This window comes from Maylandia zebra, linkage group LG8, assembly GCF_041146795.1.
Source record: "Maylandia zebra isolate NMK-2024a linkage group LG8, Mzebra_GT3a, whole genome shotgun sequence".
NCBI classification, from domain to species: domain Eukaryota; kingdom Metazoa; phylum Chordata; class Actinopteri; order Cichliformes; family Cichlidae; genus Maylandia; species Maylandia zebra.
Window position 1 is genome coordinate 20,892,250 of NC_135174.1, and position 22,281 is coordinate 20,914,530.

The following is a 22,281-nucleotide window of genomic DNA, read 5'->3' on the forward strand; positions in this document are numbered from 1 at the left end:
CGGCAGATTTGAAGAAATTAATGTAACACATGTAGGGTCAGGCCACATGAGCACAGTCCAGATATTTTCCCTCTTATATACAAATATCCCCACTGCGGAACGACGACTGGTTGATCAATCTATCTTGATGCACAACTACAGATCAGCCAGTTCTTCTTACCAGTCTCCTGGGTCTTAAATATCCTGAACAACTCATCTGGAAGAACTGAATCCATTCGTACTGAGAAGATACTAAATGCCTTAGACCTGAGATGGGTCACATCACGGTGATAATGTCACTCTAGGGGAGGACACTGTTTGCTAAAGGAATTTTTTACTACAGTCCAAAAATATATTCACAGCTCAGCTTTCGTTTGTCAGAGGGTGCAGCACGCAAGCTGCATGCAGCGCTCAAGGCAGAGGCAGTCATGTTGGCCGAAGCAGTACATCTGGCTCGTAAATACTCACTGACACTAAAATGTGTCAACCAATGGGAGGAAATCATTCATAAACGATGCCCAGCCAGGACAGGAACATGCATAAGACAGACAGGGAGAAAATCGACATGAAAGTTGAAGGAAGGGTGTCATTAAATATGTATGCAAACACAACATTGCACTGAGTCGCTCCTTCAGCTGCCTTAGATTTGGATGAAACCCACAGTCTAGAGACGAAGTAGAGCCACATGAAAATGAGCAGTAATTATCCTCACTAATTATGCTTTGCATTAAGTGAGGCTACAACTAATTACTTTCATTGATCACAAAAATTATTTTTTGCACAACTTGTCCAAGAAATCATGAAGAAAAAGAACCCCTCTCAAGTTTAGAAAGTGAAATATACCATCTTTGTTTTGCCTGTTTTGTCTGGTCAGAAATGTCTTAATGATTAAAGGGACCACCAAAATCATGGCTGCAAACTTTTTTGTGGGTTGTAATGAAGAATACCCTCCATCAATTTTCCCCATCAGCCCAAATTACTTAAAAGCTGGTAATATTCTGCCGATACAGACAGTCTCAGACTCTCACAGACCGATCAACTGACAATGATGGTTTTCGATGAGCCCGGCCCCGCGGGAAATGCACATCAAGGCTAACGTCTGACGATGATGAACTGTTGATGAATAAATGAACAACTTCCTTATACTTCAATCCCAGTCTCACACATTTGCCCTTCCTGGTAATTAATTCCCAGGATTCACACAGTGAGTGTCGTGACTGTCAGTGTGTTTAGAAGTTACTGAAATGCAGCTCCTCGACTCACCACAGTTGCAATTTTATTGTGTGTGGCATCCTTGTTGAATCTCACCTAGGGCGTAGAATGCTGGTGACTCAGATGACACGAGCCCAAAGGCTTGCAGTCACAATGCCAGATAAACAAACAAACAAACAAACAAACAAGCACATACTAGTATATAAAAACAACCTGACTTCACATTTGAACATCTCCTCAGTACAGCCCCTTTGTCATGCTGCTGCTGGGAACCCATACATATAATTCAGGCTTCATAAAAGCTTCTCACTTGATTAACTTTAAAAATAAAAGCCCATAGTTGATTTGAATTTAACACTAGAGAAACCCTGGAATTGAAAAAGTGAAGTATGCTTAAAGTGCCTTGAAGTATGCTTTTAAAAGCACCAGCAAAACGCCAAAAGTGTTACAACTGATTACTAAAGAGACTTTCAGCACCATCAATTATACAGCAGCTCCTCTTTTTTGCGGTACACAGTGGGTGGACTTGGAACAAAAAATAAAAAAATCATGTTCTGCTGCTCACACATGGAGAGAATGAGTGTGAACCATGAATTAAGCAAGTTTTTGTACTTGAAGATGTATCCCTGCACCCCATCATGTGTTACATATCTGTCGGTCTGATGTAGCAACTAACAGCTGCATATATAAAACACGATGTATCCCACGCTGCCAAAAGGGAGACACGAATGAAGAACAGAATGAATCGGAAAAACATATACACAAGAAACACAGTGCATATAGACGGATGCTACAGGGTCATTTAAACTGACAAAAAAAATAAAGCTTTTTCTTCGCGTTTAAAAGAAAACACAGGAAAATAATCTGCTACTTTTACGCACGGACTTTCAGTATACCCTCCCTGGTAACATATGGCAAGACCCCTTCTTTCCCCTTCTTACCTTTGACAGATTTTAAGAGCATCCTGTCACACACCGACAAAGTGACAGTTAAAGCCTGAAGTGCTGTCAAAATAACAAACTTCACACTCCAGCTCTCGGGGTTCATGATGCTGAAGCGTGGAGGGGGACTAGCCAACTGTCTTTCACTGCAGCGCAACCATCATACAGTTCCAGTCCAACAACAGCTGATGTGCAAGAGCCTCCCCACAAATGAAACGACTTCCTGAAATGTGATCAAGTATATGACCGGTGCTTTAGGAAATCCCAAAGACAGCTGATTCGAGTCCACTCACTTCGTCCCCATTCAAAGATGTCCAAGTGCGAAGCCGCTCGCGCGTAAGTAAAAACTGTGGAGAGCGATGAAAATATTGACAAAGGCACGAGCCGCTGCTGTCTCTCAGTCGCCCCACTGGAATGACATCAATTCCACAGCAATTACTGGCGAGGAGTGTTGTCTTATGAGTAGCGACCATGTGCTTCAATGATGCGCTCCGCGAGGTCCTAAAGCCACCGCCAGGGCACACAAATGGCAACCAGGCTGTCAAGTTAGACGCAAAAAACAAGCAATTTCCGGTCCCATTTTTCAACAAGAAGGCAACAGTTCCATGGAGAATAAATAAATAATTTAGGGCAAAATCGATTCTTTTGATGGAAAAAATTTACTGGATTTATATCCTCAAGTTTCATTTAAAGCCATCCTTTTGAACACAGTGTGTTCCAAAAGCTACAGCAAAAACCTGCATGAATCCAATTTAACCAATTTTGTATGCATTTGTTAAAGCATAAGTCTGGCAAGTGCACAGGCTGAGAGATATTATAAGGTTTTATTTTGAAGTTCTTAATTATCGTGAATCATCGGCCCCCATCTCACCCTAGCATCCTCTTGTGTCACCCCAACCCCCTGCATCTTCTCTGTACTCTTCCTGTTTTCCTCCTACCTGGCAGCTCCAACATCCTTTGCCCAGTTTATCCACAATCCATCCCCCGCACATGTCCAAACCATCTCAGCCATGCTTCTAACTTTGTCTCCAAACCGTTCAACTTGAGGTGTCCCAATACTCATTTTTAGTCTTGTCAGTTCTGGTCACTCCCAACCTATTGGGACTATTATCTTTCTGTCCCAAATCGCCCCTGACACTGGTCCCCACCCACTCCTACCTGCCTGCATTCTCTTCTTCACCTCTCTTGCCCACCGTTCGTTGCTGTAGACGTAGACACCCTTTTATTCTGAAGGTAAACCAGGTTATTTCATTCCTCTTTCCTGGTATTCCTTGATCAACTTCACCCAGGGAGCTTAACAGACCAGCACACACTAAGGCCACATTTGACTATAGCCTCCCTGGGAAGGTGTTATAAGGTAAATCAATTACTTGTTACTCAGCCAGAAAAAAAAAACAGACTCACTCGTACGCATGCCACAAAAAAGTGGTTTTACTTCATCACATTTACATTTTAAAATGCCAGAAAGCCATCTGATAGACCCAAAGCGCTCTGCTCAATTATGCTTTTCGCGATGTGCACTCTGCAGTGCGCCGCATCGGGTTGTTTAGCATTTCAGGTAGGGCTCCAGCATGCTTCCAGCGTTAAGGCTTAAGGTAAAGTCACTGCGCCGTATCCACTTGTTATCTTAACGCAGTGTGAAAGCATACACCCTCACACAGAAACCTCTCAAAACTCTGCCTCCAAGATGAAACATGGAAATAAATGAATACTGAGGAGCACTCTGCTTGCTTTTTAAGAACCAAGGGGTGCTTGCAGAGCAGGGCTCTCTGTTGGTGCTAGAACAGATGATTAATGAACGTCCTTCCATCTTACCTATGCAACAATGAGAAAACGATTTTGGGAGAAACAAAATGGAAAAGAATTTCACTTCCCAAAGCACATTTACAAAAGTTGAAACACAAAAGTTGTTCAGATATAAAACACATAAATGTAGAATCAAATAAGAGTCAGTTGATGTGTGAATAATTTCATAACGGCTATTTTTATACGCAGACACTCAGTTGCAAGGGTAAAATAAGGTAATCTTTGACTAAGGCCTCATGCATGCGATCAATTATCTTCTTTAAAGAACATCCATGGTACACAAGTGTCCTTCTAGTCTCAAATTATTATCATTGTGCACCATGAATGGTGTTATTAACGCACTCCCACTGTCCAAATACACCCACACATGCAATTGCACAGACATGAAAATAGGTTTATAAAAATAGTAGCAACCATCTGTTTTCTCTACACACCAATGAAAATTACAATGGATGAAACGACTGGACTACGGAGGAGCACAAACCTAAAGACAAATGAGGAAAAATGACAATTGAGAGTAATGAGAAGGTCTTCTGCTCTGTTGTCTGTTGTTCTAAAAATAAATATTGACACATTGCTTTACCCAGAATCATCACGTTGTTGTGCAACACCCCTCGCTCACTGCATATTCATTCTGGATCAAAACACACAAATTTGAATATGCAACAGCGAGGCTTGGTCCATCATGACACAATGACAGAGACAAAGGCTCCATTCAGTTGAACTGTCCATTAACAGGGGGGGGGCTTCCACTGTAAAGAGGTCACATTCCTCCATCTGGCATCGAATGGTGGCAGAGCTCACTTCACATTTCTTTCAGCATTGGATGTTAAATGAAGACGACGGATAAAGACTGTCCCGGATTGGACTGTGAAGCATAATGGATGATTTTGTCTTACATTGCTGCTTCACATCACATGGTATCATGTGAAAGTGACTGTCAGAAGACGCCACTGCTACAGTGAGACGCTTGTTCTGCATCCAATTACATGGAGTAGTCTCAAAACAAAGGCAGCTTGCAATCAAGTGCAAACAAGACAACAAACTGCATAAACAGAAGTTAATCGAAACCATATCGGCGAGGCTGATGTTTGATTAAAACCACAACAGACTGTCCAGACATGATTTCATACTTTCGACCTTCAACAACCTTTATTTGAAATTGCATACCACAAGGGTGGCTAGGACAACCACGTGACAGAGCATAGAAAGGTCATTTAAACAGCAGGCACTGCTGATTTGAAGATGTTTCTAGAATCCATAAGGACCGTGTCCGAGTGTGTTCACTGCTCGCTTTTCAAGCAGTTTTAAGCAAGCACAGAAAGACATCCTTACCAGATTTGCATAGAAGAGCAAAAGAATGAACAAATATGTAATTGGATTTATCTGTGATAAGGTCACATAGTGAGATATGCTGATTTTGCTTACTACATATTGTTTGATCAGGAAGTGCAATAAATTTGCATTAAGGTTAAATGTCTTTTTTTTACTTTGTATGAGAATATATGTTTTTAATCCACATAAGAAGACAGGTTCTAGAAAAATAATAAACTAAACTGACAAAGGGCAAAGTTCACTGTCTCAGTCTTTTATGCCTTTCTCTACATCTTCATCCATGTGTTCAGTTGTTTAGTTGTTGCTCCTTTGAAGAAGTTGATCCAGCAGTTTCTGTAACAAGAAAACACACAAGTGGCTGACGCATATCACAAAATAAAGGCTATATACAGACAACCAATCTGGTCCATACAAAAGTCTCCTAGCATGCTCCTTAATTTTCAGAGGTCATGTGCAGAAACAGGACCGATTCCTGGTACATGGCACCCTCTCACCCAAACTGTTAAGCTTTCCAGCTCCTTTTTCAAGACCCGCTGGATCTTCTGGCATCATAGCCCTTCTTCCCTGCATTATCTGCCACAGCAGCAGTGTGGGAGGAGCAGCTGTGTGTGGGCACCCACTCTGTCTGCAGGCTCGGCTGAATGGTGGCACTGCGCTGTGGATTTCTCTGCCACTAAAGGGCCTTTTGTTTCATGAGGAACACGGGCTCATACACTCAGCACAATGAGACTGTTCACAGTCTCTCTTCATAATGAGAGGCAGGGTGTGGGGTGCAGGGTGAGAAAGAGAGACTACAGTTCCTCTAAATCAAACTCACTTCTATAGAAGGTCAGAATTATTGACTATAAAATGGCAAAAAAGGAATGCTCGCTAGCAATCGCTAAACATGACAAATATGCCTCTGAAGTGCGTTTTTTAAGATCGGGTTTTCTCACGGAACCTTTTGCAGGCGTGCAAGAAAATAGAAAAGTTAGGCAGCATCGCCCTCTAGTGGAAAATAAGTGTAAAGGAAAGTTTAAGTAATGCAATGGCGTAAAAAGTCAGTCTATTGTAGGTCTCGCTGTAAACAATCAGAGCAGACATTTAATTATGTAAAGAATTTTTTACATTGCTACATGCTTGAAGCTAGTGCTCTAAAAACTGTATAAAATTGAAAGGTAAACCATTTAAAAGTAGATATTTCTCCCTATAGCTGGATTTTTATTGCAACACTGAATATTTGGTGGATCATGCAATAACTAAAGTGTAATTTTCTACTTCAAAACAAACCAAAACATTGTCCAGACCTCCAAAAGCAAATGACAAACCTTATCAGTAACTGTGGGTCTTTTTATCTGTTATAATTTGATATTAGGGCCCCACAATGTGATATGCCCCCTGATATTTGCATCAAAAAAGTCCTTTAAACTCAGCCTCGTGCGACCCACTCAAATCCATTTTTTTCAGCTAATTATAATGGATTACGTGCCCACTTTACTGCATTATTTTCAACAGCGGCATCGTTCTGAAGAGAGACAAGGGTGCATTATTAACATAGAAACCCTTAAGTGTTTGTCATTACTGCAAAAATGTTTCACTCTTTCCAAGGTTTAATTGAGCTGTAAGGGAAAGGTGTGTTATTACTTGCTCAATTGCCTGTGGGTCATACATGCTATTAATGTTCTGTTCAGTGTCTCGGGCAGATAACTACCAGACAGGAGTTATTTGCTTTATTCTCCATGTTCAATGATTTGATGACGTAAGTTCTACCTAAATATGTGTTTGTAACAACGTCTGGTGCTGATATTTAATGAGATGACAACTAGAATTAGATGGTTTAAACTCATGTTAGGTGGAGTTGTCTCATTAACTGATCATCTTTTATTTGCCTATTGTTGTTATCCACAAACTTTAAAATGTACTGTTTTACAAAAAAGCAGAAAAAAGTAAAGCAAGTTGTTATTTTTTGGTTAAGATGTCAAATTACATTTATTCTCTTGCATTCCTGAACAGAAATCAAGTCACTTTGATTTTTAAACATTTTTTTTAATTGATAGATTCATTTGTGATTGTTTTGTGAAAAATAGGTAGAGGATTTACCTTTTTGTAAAGCTCAGCTCGATATCTGTTGTTCAAACTGACCTCCCTCCTTTCTTCTTCTTTTTGTCTCTTGAGATCTGCAGGTGTCCTGTACAAAAATAAAAATGGTGTTTTAGATCTGGAATCTGCAGTTCTCAAAAAAAAAAAAAAACCTAAAACATTTATTAGGAACTATATTACTGTGCAAAAGTCTTGAGCCACCCCTTATTTCGTCATTATTTGGTAGCAAAATCGGAAATTTTATTGAAGATTTACACAAACATGTGCCACATTGGCAGCACAATAGCATAGTGGTTAGCACTCTGGGTTTGAATCCAACATCTGTCCAGAACTTTTCTGCGTGGAGTTTAAATGTGTCCCTGTGGGGGGGTCACACTTATATGCGGGTATTCTGGCTTCCCACAGTCCAAATATACAGTTAGTGGGGTAAGGTTAATTGTGATTCTAAACTGGTCAAAGGTGCGAATGGTTGTCTGTTGCTCTGTTTTGACCCTGCCACAGACTGCCAACCTGCCCAGGTAGGCCTTTACTGCATTAGCAGTGTGTTTAAGATCATTGTCATCCTGAAAATGAAGCTGTTTCTAATGAGACGCTTTACAGATGGTATTGGTTTTTTGGATCAAAATTTAGTGGGATGACATAATTTGACAAGATTCCCAACCTAAAAGCACTGCCTGCCAGCCAGAGCCTCCACAGGCTTTTAGTAACAAAGTGCTTCAAGACACAATTCAAAATTGGTTGGCTAAGTTGGCTCTTATGTGTCGACACTGGTTTATTCCTCGAAGGTATACCTTGAAGCTTCAGTGATTCATAGGTCACTGTTAAGTGGCTCAGCAGAAATATATATACATATATAAATGAAAAAGGGGTGGTGCAAAAACATCTGCTCAGTATTTATGTATATAACTATGTCAGCTTGTTAATTTTTTGTGAGTTTGCCAGGAAAATAAGACAAAGCCTAAGGAAAAAATGCTCAAAATGCAGGAGTGATACAAGCCTAAAAAGTAAAAGCATCTGATAGTGAGCCAAAGTAAAAACATAGATGGCGCTCACAGCTTGGATCTGGGCTGCATGTCTTTCCTAGAAAATGCTCTTTCTCTGTGAGTGAAAAGGTTACCTAGAAACACACACACACAAGGGCAAAGCATTGCAGTCAGTCTTTCTTTTACACAAGTTGGAATAGACAAAACACTTCCTTTTTGTTTGAACATAAAAAATGTCACATTGAATTTGAACATATAAGATTATCTTTTTTTAAAAAGTATGTAACCTTCTCTTTTTGTTTCTTAAGGCACTTTGCACCATCACATTTGCACCTGTCAAATTCTGCAGGGCATTTGTAATTACACCACTGATCATTTTGATTTCTCAGCTGGTATTTTGACATTTGTGCACCTTTCTGTTGTAGCCTGTAGAGGGCAGAGAGAGCCATAAAATCTCTGCTAAGTCTTTAAAACCATTTATTTAACATCTTACTTCAGGTTGCTTTTATTATATTTAGTCAAAGTTTCACCAGGTGTGCCACTTTCTGTTTCCAAAATCTTTAACTACATTCAAAAGAAAAGAAAATGTAATAAAGTGTATCAGGGTGATTTACTTTAGGATATCAGTCTGTTATGTAATCCATAAGATGCATGAAGCTACTTTAACATTTTATCTATGTTATTAAACGTACTTATCCAGGTTTTTCATTTCATAATTTCAATTAAATAATTCCTGAAGAAGCTACTGCAAAATCTTAATGTAATATTTGCTGGTTGTTGTTGATTGTAGTGGATTTGGAAATATTTGTAGATATTATTATTAACTTTAATTAGAAAAGAAATATTTTCACGAATTCAGAAAAACAGCACTGACTGACAAACACCCCTTTGCCCCCCTTTTTTGTCTAAATCTGTATCCGTGTATGATTAGTCGTGTGGCAAAAAGCCACTGCAGCTGCACAGAAACAATGGACAGTACACTGGAGACAAGAAGTGAGGCTGGCTGCTAGTGCATTACCGTTCAGAGAGGTAGACCCAGTGCTGAGAGCTCTCCTCTGCCTGGGTGCCTTCTCCAACTGTGGGCCTACTGAATTTGACAGTTTCCTTCTCTCCTGTGCCTTTCGCTCCAGCTCTCGCACTCTACCTTGGGAACGACTAATGAAGTCTGGTCTAGACCTCTGCAACGCGTCCTGCCAAAACCACAAATACATTGCTCTTCTTGAGAAAACATTTAAGCACAACCCTTGTTTCAAACTCCCCGTGCACCTGAGCATACACGGTGAGGCATGTCGTGGAAAAAAAACCCCTAAAGCCAGTATAAATATGTCATTCTTTTTTGTTGATATTGAATTGTATTACAGTGGTTTCTTTATATTGTTTTTGGAACCTTTATAAGAAAACACTGGCTAGTTTTGCCTTGTGAGTTCTGTAAACCTAAAACAAAAACTCTTAGGAGAGGAAAGTTACTCTGGCTGGTTACACTGTGGCTCTGGACTTTTCATTTAGAAAATGAAATCAATTTCTCAAAATTGTTTTATTAGCACAGAAAATAAACTCACCTGAAGAGAAACAGCTTCAGATGACTGTTCAGCATCTAGACTCAGTGGAACAAATTCAGCATGAGGCCGGTTGAGGCGTCGGCTGTGATTAGGATGCTGCTTTGCACGCTCTCCCTCATCTGTCACTATCAAGACAGAGGAAATCAACTACTTTGGGTTTTCATGTACACATGGCTTAGCTTCACATGCCTGACTGCAATGCACAGTTCCTCAGGAGCCCCCTGGGTCTCCATGACATATTAATTACTGGAATGAACCAGGTTGGCATAGTATGTATAAGTCAAGGAATTTTACCATATTAGTATTGATAAAATTAAGGATGTATAGGTGTGGGGGGAAAATGTTGAACCACCAATAGTTTTACTTTATTGTAATGAAGATAAATGCTTTATACAGTGAGTATTATGAGTATATATATATATAATTAGAGGAAGAGAGAAGTAATAATACCAGAATTTCCCTGGGGTGATGCAGTGGAATCCGTTTCAGAATCGCCACTTGGTTTTTTCTCCTTACTAAGTTGTCTTTGGAGTTTGATATTTGCTATGATCGCAGCCGCATTCAGGGCAGTCACTTCCTCTGGAGACTGTTGGGAGTGGGGATCTGAAATCCAAAAGGGCTTTGATGTAACTGAAGAGTGAGTAAAACATTGACAGTGGCTGTTTCGGAGCTATCATTCCTGTATAATATCCTGCCTCATTTGGTGGTTGACTGTAACAAACGTTGAATTTAAATGATGTTGCCTAGGGCCTTGTAATTAATTGATGACACTCTTAATGAATGTGATTAAAGAATAATTAATAATTTCACACAGAGAAAAGACATCATGAATCAAGAAACACAGTTGCTCAGCAGAAGACTCCCTGATCTTCTTACTTATTCACCTGGATATTCAGATTTTCCAAAAGATAGCTTCAGCTGAGTCTTTTAACAACTGCACACTGTGAAGACTTAACTTGAAATTTTGAGATTTTTGGAAAATACACTTATTTGCTTTTTTACCAAGAATATTTTTTGGATCTAATATAATGCTACAGGCAGAAAGGAATTAGAATCAGTGTGAGGACAAAGCTTTTGGCTCGTATAGATTACTTGTAACAACTTTAGCTTCATTATTCAAAACTTTAGTGGCAATATTTATCTAGTAGTAGTATCCATCTCTCTGTGTGCATACAGCACTGTGTAAAAGTATTGACCCACCAATCATTTCTTTATCTTTTTCTTCTGAGAAGCCAGAGTTTTCTTGTAATCTTTTTAAAGTGGCCTTGCACAATAGTTCTTTCAAATGTTTTTCTTTTGACATTGACTGCTCTTCACTCACTTTCAGTCCAGTCCTTGTGGGCTTTTTTTGCTTTTTTTGTTTGTTTGTTAAGTCACTTAAAATTGATCTATTAATCATTCAAGGATTAAAAAATACACATAACTCAATGGATAAACCAGTGTTGTGTCTACACATAACAGACAACTTAGCAAAGAATTAATTTTGAATAGGATCTTTAGGCAATTTGTCACTGGCAGGCAGCCTGTCAAAAACACAGTATTTCTCCTTTGTTTGCTGAAGCTATGAAAAATGACAATGATAACACAGTTTGACTGGCATAAAATATTATTTTTTGCAACAACAAGATATTCCTGAAGTGCTGCTACCCTAAAACGTACTGCATTACTTTTAAGTATGTGTAATTACGTTTTTGAATAACGACTCCTGACACTGATCACAACAAAGAGGGGAAATACTTCAACAAACATGCACAAACATTGGACCCACAGCATGCAATTAATTTGCATGAATGTAATTTATTTATTGCTGCTTAGCAATGGTGGTTACTTGGAGCCAGTGAGATCCCAACGAGAATCGATAAGAAAATTAATAAGGAATCGCATTGATAAGTGATATCAATAATGGAATCAGAATCCCTAAATTCTTATGGATTCCCATCTCTAATCTTGACAGGTAACAGAACAAAATGCGGCCAATATCCAAAGAAGATCTTTGAATGCCCTTCAAGAAGCCTTGCAGAAAACTCTTCCAGAAGACCACTTAAAGAAATGACAAGAAAGCTTGTCTGAGAGAGTTCAGGCTGTGCTGAAGAATAAAAGTAGTCATACGACATATTGGCTTTCAGGCTTGTTACAATTTTACAGACTCTCTTTTTGCCTTACATCCTTTTTTCCATGTATGTTGTTAAAAAGTCACTGCACCTATTTCCTATTTTCTGAGCATATAAAGAAACGGTGATGGCATAAGACTATTGCACAAAACTGTAAATATGACAGAAGGTGAGAAAATGCATGTTAGATCTATTTTAAAGTAAGCAGAAAACTTTTAAGACTTATTTTGGGCACCCAGATGGCCCGATCACAACCTGATTAGCGCAAAGAAACACATACAAATAGAACTGCTGCATTGCAGGGCTTTAACGCCAAACCAGATTCTAACACATTCTAATACCTCATTTTCACCATGTTTAGCAGCTTGTGATTTCCCTTCCTTCCCTGTGCTGCCAGTGAAAAGGGGGCAGGAATAGATTATGCATGCAAAGGCCTGCGTGGGAAAATGAAAAAAAGGTGAAAATGAGAATGCATATCTAGGTGCTGATGGGCACCTTTGCGTCTAGCTGATGTTGCTCGACACAGGCGAAGACATCTTCCGTGAGTGACAATTGGGCTCGTGTCAGCAGATCAAGAAGTAATATCATTGCAATCTAATAATGCCTATAAAACATCAAAAGTGAAAGACTGTATCAAACCTAGGCGGGTGTGTAATAACTTCAAGCTAGAACACACAAATGGCACAAAGGAAGTGCATATTTAGACATTGCCATCCTTTGAAAATGGAGATCAGAGACTGAGGGAGTATGTGTGCTGACAAGAAGGCTCCCAAAGTGGGACAGAGAAACCTACCCGGGGCCTTGATGAGAGTCAGACTGGAGGACTCTGCCTGCAAAGTGCTTCTTGGTAGAGGCAATCTTTCTTTTTCACCGGCCTTTGACTTGAGTGTCTCTGCCACAAGCTGACCTGGTCTTTTCACTGCTTTTCCAGGACTGATGAAACTATTGTCCGAGTTCAAAGGGTTGACATCAGTTTCTTTTGGAAGTCCAGCGCTCCATTTCCTGGCAGATGGTTGTGTCAAATTCTCCTTGCTTGTCTCAGTGTGTCCAATCACATTGCCATACCAGCTCAGTGGTCTGTGCAGCCTCCCCGATCGCTGTCCAACAGGCTTTGGAGAAATCTCTGAGGATGTGGGTGCTGCTACACCAGGAGGGTTGTTTAGGAAAAGGCTCAGTGTGGATCTGTGCCGCGAGCCATTTTTCTCTGGATCTGAAGTATATGCATTTGGTGCTGCAGAGTTTGGGATAAAATTCAGATGACAATAAGAAGGTTGTTCATTATTTTGTGAATGATTTTCCTGACTCCATGTGTTGTTGCCCATATATGTTCCCTCACTATAGCTGTGTCTATACTCTGGGTGTTTGGCCCTCAGTCTGCCTGGACTGTAGCTTTCTCTGTGTTCTGTCACTTTGATGATGGTGGCCTTCCTTCTGTGGACCACTGTGTCCAGACCATTGCTTCCCGGTGGTGTCCGTGCTGTGTTTGTGTTTGATACAGGACTTGAAATCACCCTTTTCTCTGTTACTTTGACTATAGTGGCTTTCCGTTGCACTGTTAAATGCCTGGAGTTTGGGTCCATGGGCTGGTGGTCCAAGCTGTTGCGTGGAGAAGGAGACTCACGTGACTGGGAAGAGTGGTTGCTGGTATCAGAGCCAGGTAGACTAGCTGTTCTGCTCACTTTTCTGGAGGAGATGGTGATGGAGGAGAAGCCAGGTTTGTTTTGAGGGATGAAGATTCCCACAGCGGAGTTTGTCTGTATGTCTGAAGGTTGCGGACTATAGCCTGTTGCAGAAGTTGTGCGATTCAGCAGAGGATGCCTGAGGGCCTCTGTGCTGGCTGTTTTCATCAAAAGGGATTTCCTATTAGGGTCTGAGTTGGTCCCTGTGGGGAGCTCAATGGTCTTACTGCCTCCAGGGAAAGCTGACACCCTGTTGGTATTCCAGCCCCTTCTCAGAGCTTGCCAGCCGACAGGTCTGTCCCCTTCATTAGCAGGAAAGCTAGGCTTTTCTGGCACCTACAGCGTGTGGACAAATGAGATTTTATGTGATAACATTTTTTAATTATATATGAAAACCCAGTCCTACCCTACTGTTGTTGATGATGTCTTATGGTTAATGATTTGTCATACATCAACACATTAAAACACGTGCTTCACATTCATCTACATTCAGTCTGTGCTGCTGCTTTTAAGTGGCATATGGAGAAAATGAAACATAACTTGGCATAAAATATTGACAACATGACATCTTTCTAATATTACATTTCAACAACAGGTCAACTGTCTTGTCTTTCTTCAGGGCTTTGCTGTTTGTTCTTTAGTCAGATGACTCTCCCCATGCTTGACACACTAAATGCCCCAGTGGCAATGGAAGCAGCAGCAGGCAAAGCCAGCACACAGCGTGACTTATCCCTCACAGAATAACAATGAGACTCTATCCTCAACAGGCGAAAAGCAAAGATTCTGGTCCTTAGGCTGGAGCATTCTGATGGTGTTTATGGAGCATGGAGAAACACTGATATGTCCCTCTTTTAAATGATAAGACATATCTCCCTCGTTTATCAAAGGTGCATAAACCATAAAGGAGTTTAGCCATTTCAGTTTTCTTTTAAGGAAGTCCACACCACTGCTTTGACCATGATTTTGTGCTGTGTTTGTAAAGACTACCTGTTAAACTGTGTTAACCTTGGTTTCCTTATGACATTACTGTGCCTTCTCTCTTCTGTAGTATGTGCTTTTGTCCTCTGTGTTCTTTCCCTTCCTGTATTTTCTGCAGGTTTAACTGAATCCACAGCTTCATGTTCCTGATTTGTTGTTATGGGCCTAAACAACCTGCTGACTGTTTCTACCTATATTGTTTGTTGTATCTTTGGATTTCATTTTTTTCTTTGCTTCCCCCTCACTCTAACTAGTCACAGCAGATGACACCTTCCCAGAGTCTGGTTTAGCAATAACTTGTGGCTTCAGCAGCCAGAAATTTCTGCTGAAAGGAAGTTTTTATTTCTCCTCACTGTTGGCAAGTGGTTTCTCATAGGGGTTTGTTGTGCCACAGGATTATTATCTACAATGTTGGGGAGTTTTTACCTGATTTGAAGTGACTATAGCGATTGCACTCTATGGCTGAATTTTAAGGAAAAACAAAACAATTTGCCAGAAAGAAAAAGCATCTAGCACAACTTTATAGATCCATAGAACAAAGAGATCACTTCATGACATTCATTCTTAACTTTGTCTTGATCAAGTCAGATACTATTTGTAGACTGCAACCATTTCTCTCTCTCTCTTTCTCTCTCCTTCCACTGTTCCATTTATTTGTCTGTTTTTAAGCTCTAGTTCAATAAATTAGCTTTAGAAATCCTTTAAGGGATTAATTCTATAATCTAGTTTCTCCTGCCATTAGAAAAAAATGTTATTTATGTAAAAATGTTATTTCTCTTATATGTCAGGCCTAGTACAGTCTTGCGAGAGATACTTCCTGGTTAAATAAAGGTTAAAAAACAACAACAACAATATCTATCTATCTATCTATCTATCTCTCTCTCTCTCTCTCTCTCTCTCTCTCTCTCTCTATATATATATATATATATATATATATATATATATACACACACACATTGCTGTTTGTATATTGCCAATCCTGGTTAGAAATGGGAGATTCTGGTTTAAGCAAAAGAGCAAATGTGAGCATGATAACAACAACAACAAAACTTCATTATATAAAAAGAAATACCTTGCATCTCCAGCCATAAATGGGCCCAATAATAACAATCATCATATCCTTCCTTTGTAAAACTGTCTCCTAACCTATGTGGTACTTTATATTTCAAAACCTGCTATCAGTTACCTGTTTAATAACAGGAGCGCCTTGATCAGGTGTCTGCCACGTCTTCACACCCAGAGCAGTGGCAGCGACGTGACTTCTCTCCACCTCTGCATCTGTGTATCAAGGCAAAACAAATGATCCACTGTCACAGTCTCTGCAACACATACTCTCACGTCCTAACTCGCCCGCACTCTCTCTCTCTTTCTCTGTCTTTGCCACACACAAACATGCAAGTCATCCATTCCTGTGACTGTAGAGCAATGTTGACACTGTCAATAATTGACACTGGCACAGCAAAGTGAATTTAGCACCACCCCAGAGTCACTTGTCTCCTTACCCAGGAGACACAGCAACTTGACTGGTCTGCCTCTCAGCCCTGACTGCCACCCTGACTGCGTTTCCACCTGCTACTGTTACCATGGTAACATGCTCTCACTTTGGGATAACCCTTGTGCGTGTAATCTGTATTGGGTTTCTTCTTTTTTTTCCGTTTGAGGGAGAAAATGAGAGCGCAGGTGAAAATTGCAGAGCTTTGCAAACAAGACCTAAAGACAAATGTCTTCCGACTTCCTAAAGGACTTTGGCCCTTCTAACGCCTCCTTTCACCTGCTTTAATCGTAACATAGCTTTTTTCTGTCTGTAGAAAGCCCCCACCCCAACACCCTGAAAAGCTTCTCTCATTACCTCTACTAGCTGAGCTCAAATTGCCATTTCCCTGAATCAACAGCTGACCTTAATATCCCAGAGGAAAATAAAGAAGCAAGGCCATATGGCAAATACCCATCTGGAGTTCCCGCCCTCCCAATTTATTCATCATCCTCATGAGTTTTATCGAAAAAGTAAGTGTGAGCAGGGTGAAAATTAACCACCCTGTCCAAACACGAAGGCCCTTGAAGCACACAATCCAATTTTTATTATCATTTGCTCATTAACACCAGACCATTTCAAGTTTGTTAAATGTGACTTTTATGGAGGCAGAGGGCACTAAATGTCTGCAATGAGACCTCAGCTCTGATTAAAACTATTTCTGCTTGTTCTGTTGTCAGCAACAACCAGAAAGAGAGAGAGAAAATAACGAGAAATACATTTTCTAGTTCCGGCGCAACTGAGTTGATTCTTATTGGAATAACTGCGATTTAAAATTCATTTGGTTTCAGGTGTGAAATTGTGTACTTAAATCCACTGGCGGCTGAGCAAAAGTGACTAGCAATAAAACAAATTTGGATGCAGACCTTCATAGAGATAGTTGTTTCCTGTTTCAACTCACTGGTGGTGATTGATGTTGAGTTCAGCCATTGTGTGCACCTGACTATTTATTATTTTGTTCAACTGAACTATATTTACGGATTATTTAATTGAGAGGTAATTATTATTGTTTTCAGAAAACCTTGGGAAAAGCCATGTGTTAAATGCAGTTTTTCTAGAAAAAGTATGTGTTGCACAGAAATTATAACTAAACGGTAAATAACAGCTGGATTGTGAAAAGGCAGTCTAACCTATATCAAAGACTATTTGAAAATGGTTAATAATAAAAAATACAAAATGTCATGCCACCTTAATCGGCACAGCTTAATTAGGCCTTTATAAGATATTAATGAGGTTTACTTATCTTTGAAAATATGCTGTCTATCGAAGTCATGAATGGATTACTTTGATTTCTGAGCCTGAGCCCTGTCAGGATAATCTATGTATAAACAAGAACAAGGCTGAAAGATCAAACCTCAGATCAAATCCAGATGGAGCTAGATGTCATGCTCAAAGATTAACACGGCCACTTTTCCAGTCAGTCAGCATCTCTCAGTCTTATCTTTCTGCCCTTTCGTTTCCATGCCAGCCCCTACCTCTTTTTCATCAGCTTTTCAGGCCTAATAGTGCCCATTTCCTTTGCCTGCAATACTGCCAGAACACCGTGGCACAACAGTCACGATCAGTTGTTCTTGAAATTGACTTTGTTTTAGAAGATGTCGTTTAAAGTGATCATCCAGCCAGACGGTGTGGAACATTTGAAAAAGGACAGGGGCAATACTGCTGCAAGGAGCTGATTACAGGCAAGTAAACTGTGTGGCAAGTCAGCCCTGAAATAAGCTCTTGTTCTCCTCCTAGCTAACCCAGCCCCTATAGTTACCCTATGACCATATTTATTATGCCATTAATTACGTTTCTTGGTGACAGACAAATAGCCTACTCTTTACATTTTTTAAATCTTTTATTTTATGTATGGTTTTCAGTTATAACACTTGCATAATGTATAGATTTGCATAACTGAATTTTGTTTTACTACACTCAGCTGAAAGCCCATCTGTTATACAAGTGGCAAATTGCATACGTACTCTGTGCCTTAGGTGTTGCTTGATTCTTCTGAAATGTTGGAGTGATGGGTTGTTTCAGTTTCAGCTGGAAAAAGAAAGAGTGTGGCAGAGAAATTACAAAAAACTACTATTACATTAGTAATAACCGTCTTGGACAGTGGTTCTCAAACTTTTTACATCATTCCCCACATGGCACGAAGAAATATTTTCAGCCCCATCTAAACAAAACAATGACAGAAAAGCCTAGCATGACCTAGCATAGTTCCGCATGACCTTTCTGCCAGGTAACTTGCCCCCCCACCTTTAAGAACTCTGTGCCCCACCAGTGGGCCGCACCACACACTTTGAGAACCACTGGTCTAGGAGTACAGATTTTTTTTTTCCGTCAGTGTTTGATACATTCAAAAGAGTGGGAAAAGGCAAAGCCCCATTTTTGAAGTGTTTTGGCTGCTAGCATCTTAGCTTTTCCAAAAGAGATGTTATGTCAGGTGGATTTTAATCTGTCTGCACTTTGATAGGGTAGTTCAGTTCAGTTTGATTTATATCACAACAGCAGTCCCCTCAAGGTACTTTATATTGTAAGGAAAAGACCCTACAGTAGTAGAGAGAAAATCCCTGGTTGGGGGGCAATGGGAGGAAGATGAAAAGAAAGCCAGAGATTAATATTAACTAACAATTTAAGTGAGGTGTCACTAACAAGGAAGACCTGCTCTAAAGCACACCCACCTTTATTGTCCTTCTGGATGCTAATGGTGGCCAAAATGTTCAAAATGTGCATCATGTTATATTTAGTAAGATTTCAAACTAATAAACGACACCATAAGCTCAACGGGAATATATTTACTGGGAAGATGATCAAAAAAAACGGTCTGTTTTCCCCATAAACTTCCCAGATTTATTCTCATTAGCAAAAGATTTGCTTCCAGTGGCCATTAGAAAGGATCCATGTTTAAAGCACTTCCAAAGTTGCTTATGTTTTCAGTCAAAGAGGCTATGTCTATTTTTGTATACTGACTAAGACCTGCATGGTAAATACGATGCTATCACAGCAGCCAACTTCTAGCTAACAGGTTTTCTCAGAAAGACTGAAAAGGGAAAAGGTATAGCTAGTCCATGTCTGTCCGACAATATCAGGTTAGCTGATTCCTCTGGTTTTCAGTCTAACTGGCACCAAAGTTAGTCAACCAACAGCCATGAGAGTATCTATTTTCTTAAATAAAGCACATCTCCCTTAAAGTTTTAAGTTTTAACCACAATCATTCAGAGCTTTTTTTTTTTTTTTTTTAGAGTGGAAACAACTGAAAATATAAACAACCTCATTTTGATCAGTCAGGAGTCTAGGAATCTGCTTAATGCATCAGTTCAGTCAGATCTCTACAGCACACCAACTTATCAATTCAAAGCCATATTATCAGATTACTGATGCTCCTATTAAATTATTTCTGTACATTGACTTGCTTCTCTCTTTGGGCACAGAGCACATAGCTCCAAATGAGTCGTAAACCTTTTGAGAATGCACTGAGTTCCTGCAGCGTAAGCTGTTTTCAAAGGATGCCAGAGCGCTGCCTTCTTCCTGGGTAACAGAGACTTGACTACAAATGGCTCTCTGTGGCACTCTGTGTGTTTTACTCTACAGTGCCTGCCACAAAGCAGCGTCACTTTCATGAGCATACACAACACTAACATGCAAAAGTCCCACAATTCAAAATGTTGCCAAAGCCAAATCCAAGCTAAATCTTTGCCAGTGCTTGTTTTAGAATTGTGCTACTCTAACTGGTTTTCCAGAAAGGTGCAGAGTGCAACTGCTCAAATTCTCTGCATTCTTCAGTCCTCACTAATTTAACTGCAGATAAAAGAATTTCATAAAATATTCTATTGCCAAATGTTTTTTTTTTGTACCAGGTGTTATGTGTCTTACATGGCCGGGAGCATGGTCCAAAAATTGGTTTTGGTTGCAAGTGTCTGCAACCATCATCACTCTTCTTTGGATTGGCAGCCATCCAATTTTGACTGGAGAAAGATAACTAAGTTCGGCTTGTTCCTTTTCTGGAGCCTGCATGATATGGGCTCTCTCCCAGCTTCCTCTGCGCTCCGGAGGTGAAAAAACCCCAGTCTGGAGGGACTCCTGGCTGCCCAGCGAGCTGTCACATAGGCTTGAACTCTCACATGAAGATGAGACCCTGCTGAAAGAGGGAAAACCCGTGTGTCTCCAAGCACGTCCAGTTGGCTCTTTGTTCAGAACAGGCATGGATGTTGTTCGGTCATTGAACCCTCGAGCCTGATTATGAGCTGGGGCTTTAAGTTTGCTCTGCATAGCCTGCAGGTGCTCTAGCCAGCTGTCCAGCTGGCCACCTTCAATGGCGCTCTGGGGCCGCGGTGCACGTGGTGGATGAGAAACAGCGGGCCCTTCTGACATCAAGCTCTCCCAGTAGGACTCATCTCCTGATCTCCTCCAACCTGGAGTCCTCCTTAGGTGGGCAGCTGGCCTACGGAGAGTCATCCCTCTGGAGCTTAGGTTACCACTCACAGCTCTCAAGTTTCAGCTCCTCAACAAAAGCCGTTTACTGTGGAGGTATTAATGAGAAACTCCCGGCTCAAGCCAACTTCTTGACAAGAGTCATCCTAGAAATGCACTGCAAGGAATCACCAGTTACAGTAATGATCAAGGTCATCTTTGTCACAGTTCCTGTTTTGAGAACATATGAGAACAATGTTCAGAATTAGAGTTTCAGATATATTATTTTAGGTTATAAGACTCACAACAGTTATTATCAATTTCATTCCATGATGGTGGTGTTACTCACCAGTCAATGATGTACAGTCCTTTTTCACTTGAATCCAGTTCTTCTCACTCTTTAGTGTTTAGGAAGTAAACACTGCCTTTGTTGATATAAAGTAGGTGCTAGCGGGTACTGTCTCCAGCCAAGCAGCAAGTAGCAGTATAAGGGAATGTTTGGAGGACAAAAGAGTTACTGAGCACAAGGGCTCAACATCCAATACACAGAGGAAGATGGGAAGAGACAGAGGGAGAGGCGGGCCGAAAAACAAACACTTGTTGATGTGATGCCTGACGTAACAAGAGCTCCATTTAAACAAAGTTAACATTCATCTTGAAGGGATTAAACCATCTGATTTTAGGTTACAGCAAGCCAAATACAGTATTCAATATTTTAAAAGGCAAACTTCCTGACATTCAAGAGTCCTTTCAAATGATAGAACATCACTAATGAGCAGATTATCCATGTTAATCCACGACTCACTTACTGCTTTGGCAAATCCTCTTTGTTCAGTTCCCCCTGTTTCGTCTCTTCCCTGTGATCTCGTGGTTGGTGGCTGATGATGAGGCATTGCTATCCTCAAGCTTCTATCCAAGCCATGTGACTTTAGCAAGACTGTCTTAAAATGGCCCAGTGTTTCTTGGGTAAGTAACTGTGACCCACATGATCTCACGCAATGCACAAGAGAAGAATATTTACAAGTTGGGAAAACTTGCTGGGAGAAAGATTTTGCTTCAGATTTTATTCAGGGGCATGTTTAATCTTTAAACACAGATCTGCAAAGATGCAACTTCTTCCAACAACAAAAAACAGAAAAAGAAAAGAAAACTGGCACCCGCTTTGACATTTAATGAATTTCACTGTTCTCGGTGGATTACCAGTCCCTACATGGCTTTCAAAACAACTCAGTATCACTGGGTGGAATTACATTTTCCAAATGTATAAAAAAAAGACAAAGATAAGACAGAGATGTCATGTCTATCATTTGCAATGGCCTGCTTTAAGGGAACGTTTTTAAGCTGAGAAGCCGCATGTAGAATGAAAATGCAATGATTTGAAGCAATTTGCATAATTTTGTCTGCTCAGCCTGGGAGATAACACGAAAACAAATGGAAAAACTCAACTGAGTAAAAGACAGAATTTGACCAGATAGACGAAAGGCAACTTTTTTCATAGGCGAAGAAGTCTGAAAGCGGCAGCCCCCTCTGCTGGCACGACTTTAATATGACAACCTGAAGAGGAGGGAGAAAGCAAAGGGGATGGAGAAAAGTGTTTGTGGGATAGTGAACCGTGGGAGGGTCATCATAAGTTGGGAGACTTGTGCATCTAAGAGTAGGATGCATCAGTTGTGCAGAAAAGATAAATAAA

General features: G+C 40.3%; 2 protein-coding genes across 2 annotated transcripts in view; both read right to left on the bottom strand.

Moving 5' to 3' along the window:
- Nucleotides 1-2,607, bottom strand: part of adam12a (ADAM metallopeptidase domain 12a) — a 79,639-nt gene extending 77,032 nt beyond the window's left edge. The window contains exon 1 of the mRNA XM_004561177.6: nucleotides 2,133-2,607. Within this exon, the coding sequence (XP_004561234.1) occupies nucleotides 2,133-2,238 (106 nt within the window). The 5' untranslated portion in view covers nucleotides 2,239-2,607. The remainder of the gene's footprint in view (nucleotides 1-2,132) is intronic.
- A 2,456-nt stretch (nucleotides 2,608-5,063) lies between these two features.
- On the bottom strand, nucleotides 5,064-21,571 carry lg8h10orf90 (linkage group 8 C10orf90 homolog). Its single transcript, XM_004561175.3, has 12 exons — nucleotides 21,401-21,571; nucleotides 20,941-21,048; nucleotides 20,055-20,822; nucleotides 18,158-18,221; nucleotides 15,849-15,940; nucleotides 12,799-14,020; nucleotides 10,345-10,497; nucleotides 9,895-10,019; nucleotides 9,354-9,525; nucleotides 8,406-8,469; nucleotides 7,353-7,440; nucleotides 5,064-5,606 (listed from the first exon to the last, which is right to left on the bottom strand). Exons 3-12 carry the CDS (start codon nucleotides 20,634-20,636, stop codon nucleotides 5,568-5,570), a joined length of 2,601 nt encoding a protein of 866 aa, XP_004561232.3. The 5' UTR covers nucleotides 20,637-20,822; nucleotides 20,941-21,048; nucleotides 21,401-21,571; the 3' UTR covers nucleotides 5,064-5,567.
- Nucleotides 21,572-22,281: the final 710 nt, after the last annotated feature.

Coding starts and splice junctions, on each gene's coding strand:
- lg8h10orf90 (XM_004561175.3), bottom strand. CDS start 20,636: ATGACTCTCCGTAGGCCAGCTGCCCACCTAAGGAGGACTCCAGGTTGG. Junction 14,021..15,848: donor GCGCTCCTGTTATTAAACAG/GTAACTGATAGC, acceptor CACACGCTGTAG/GTGCCAGAAAAGCCTAGCTT. Junction 7,441..8,405: donor ATGCAGCCCAGATCCAAGCT/GTGAGCGCCATC, acceptor ATTTTTGTACAG/GACACCTGCAGATCTCAAGA.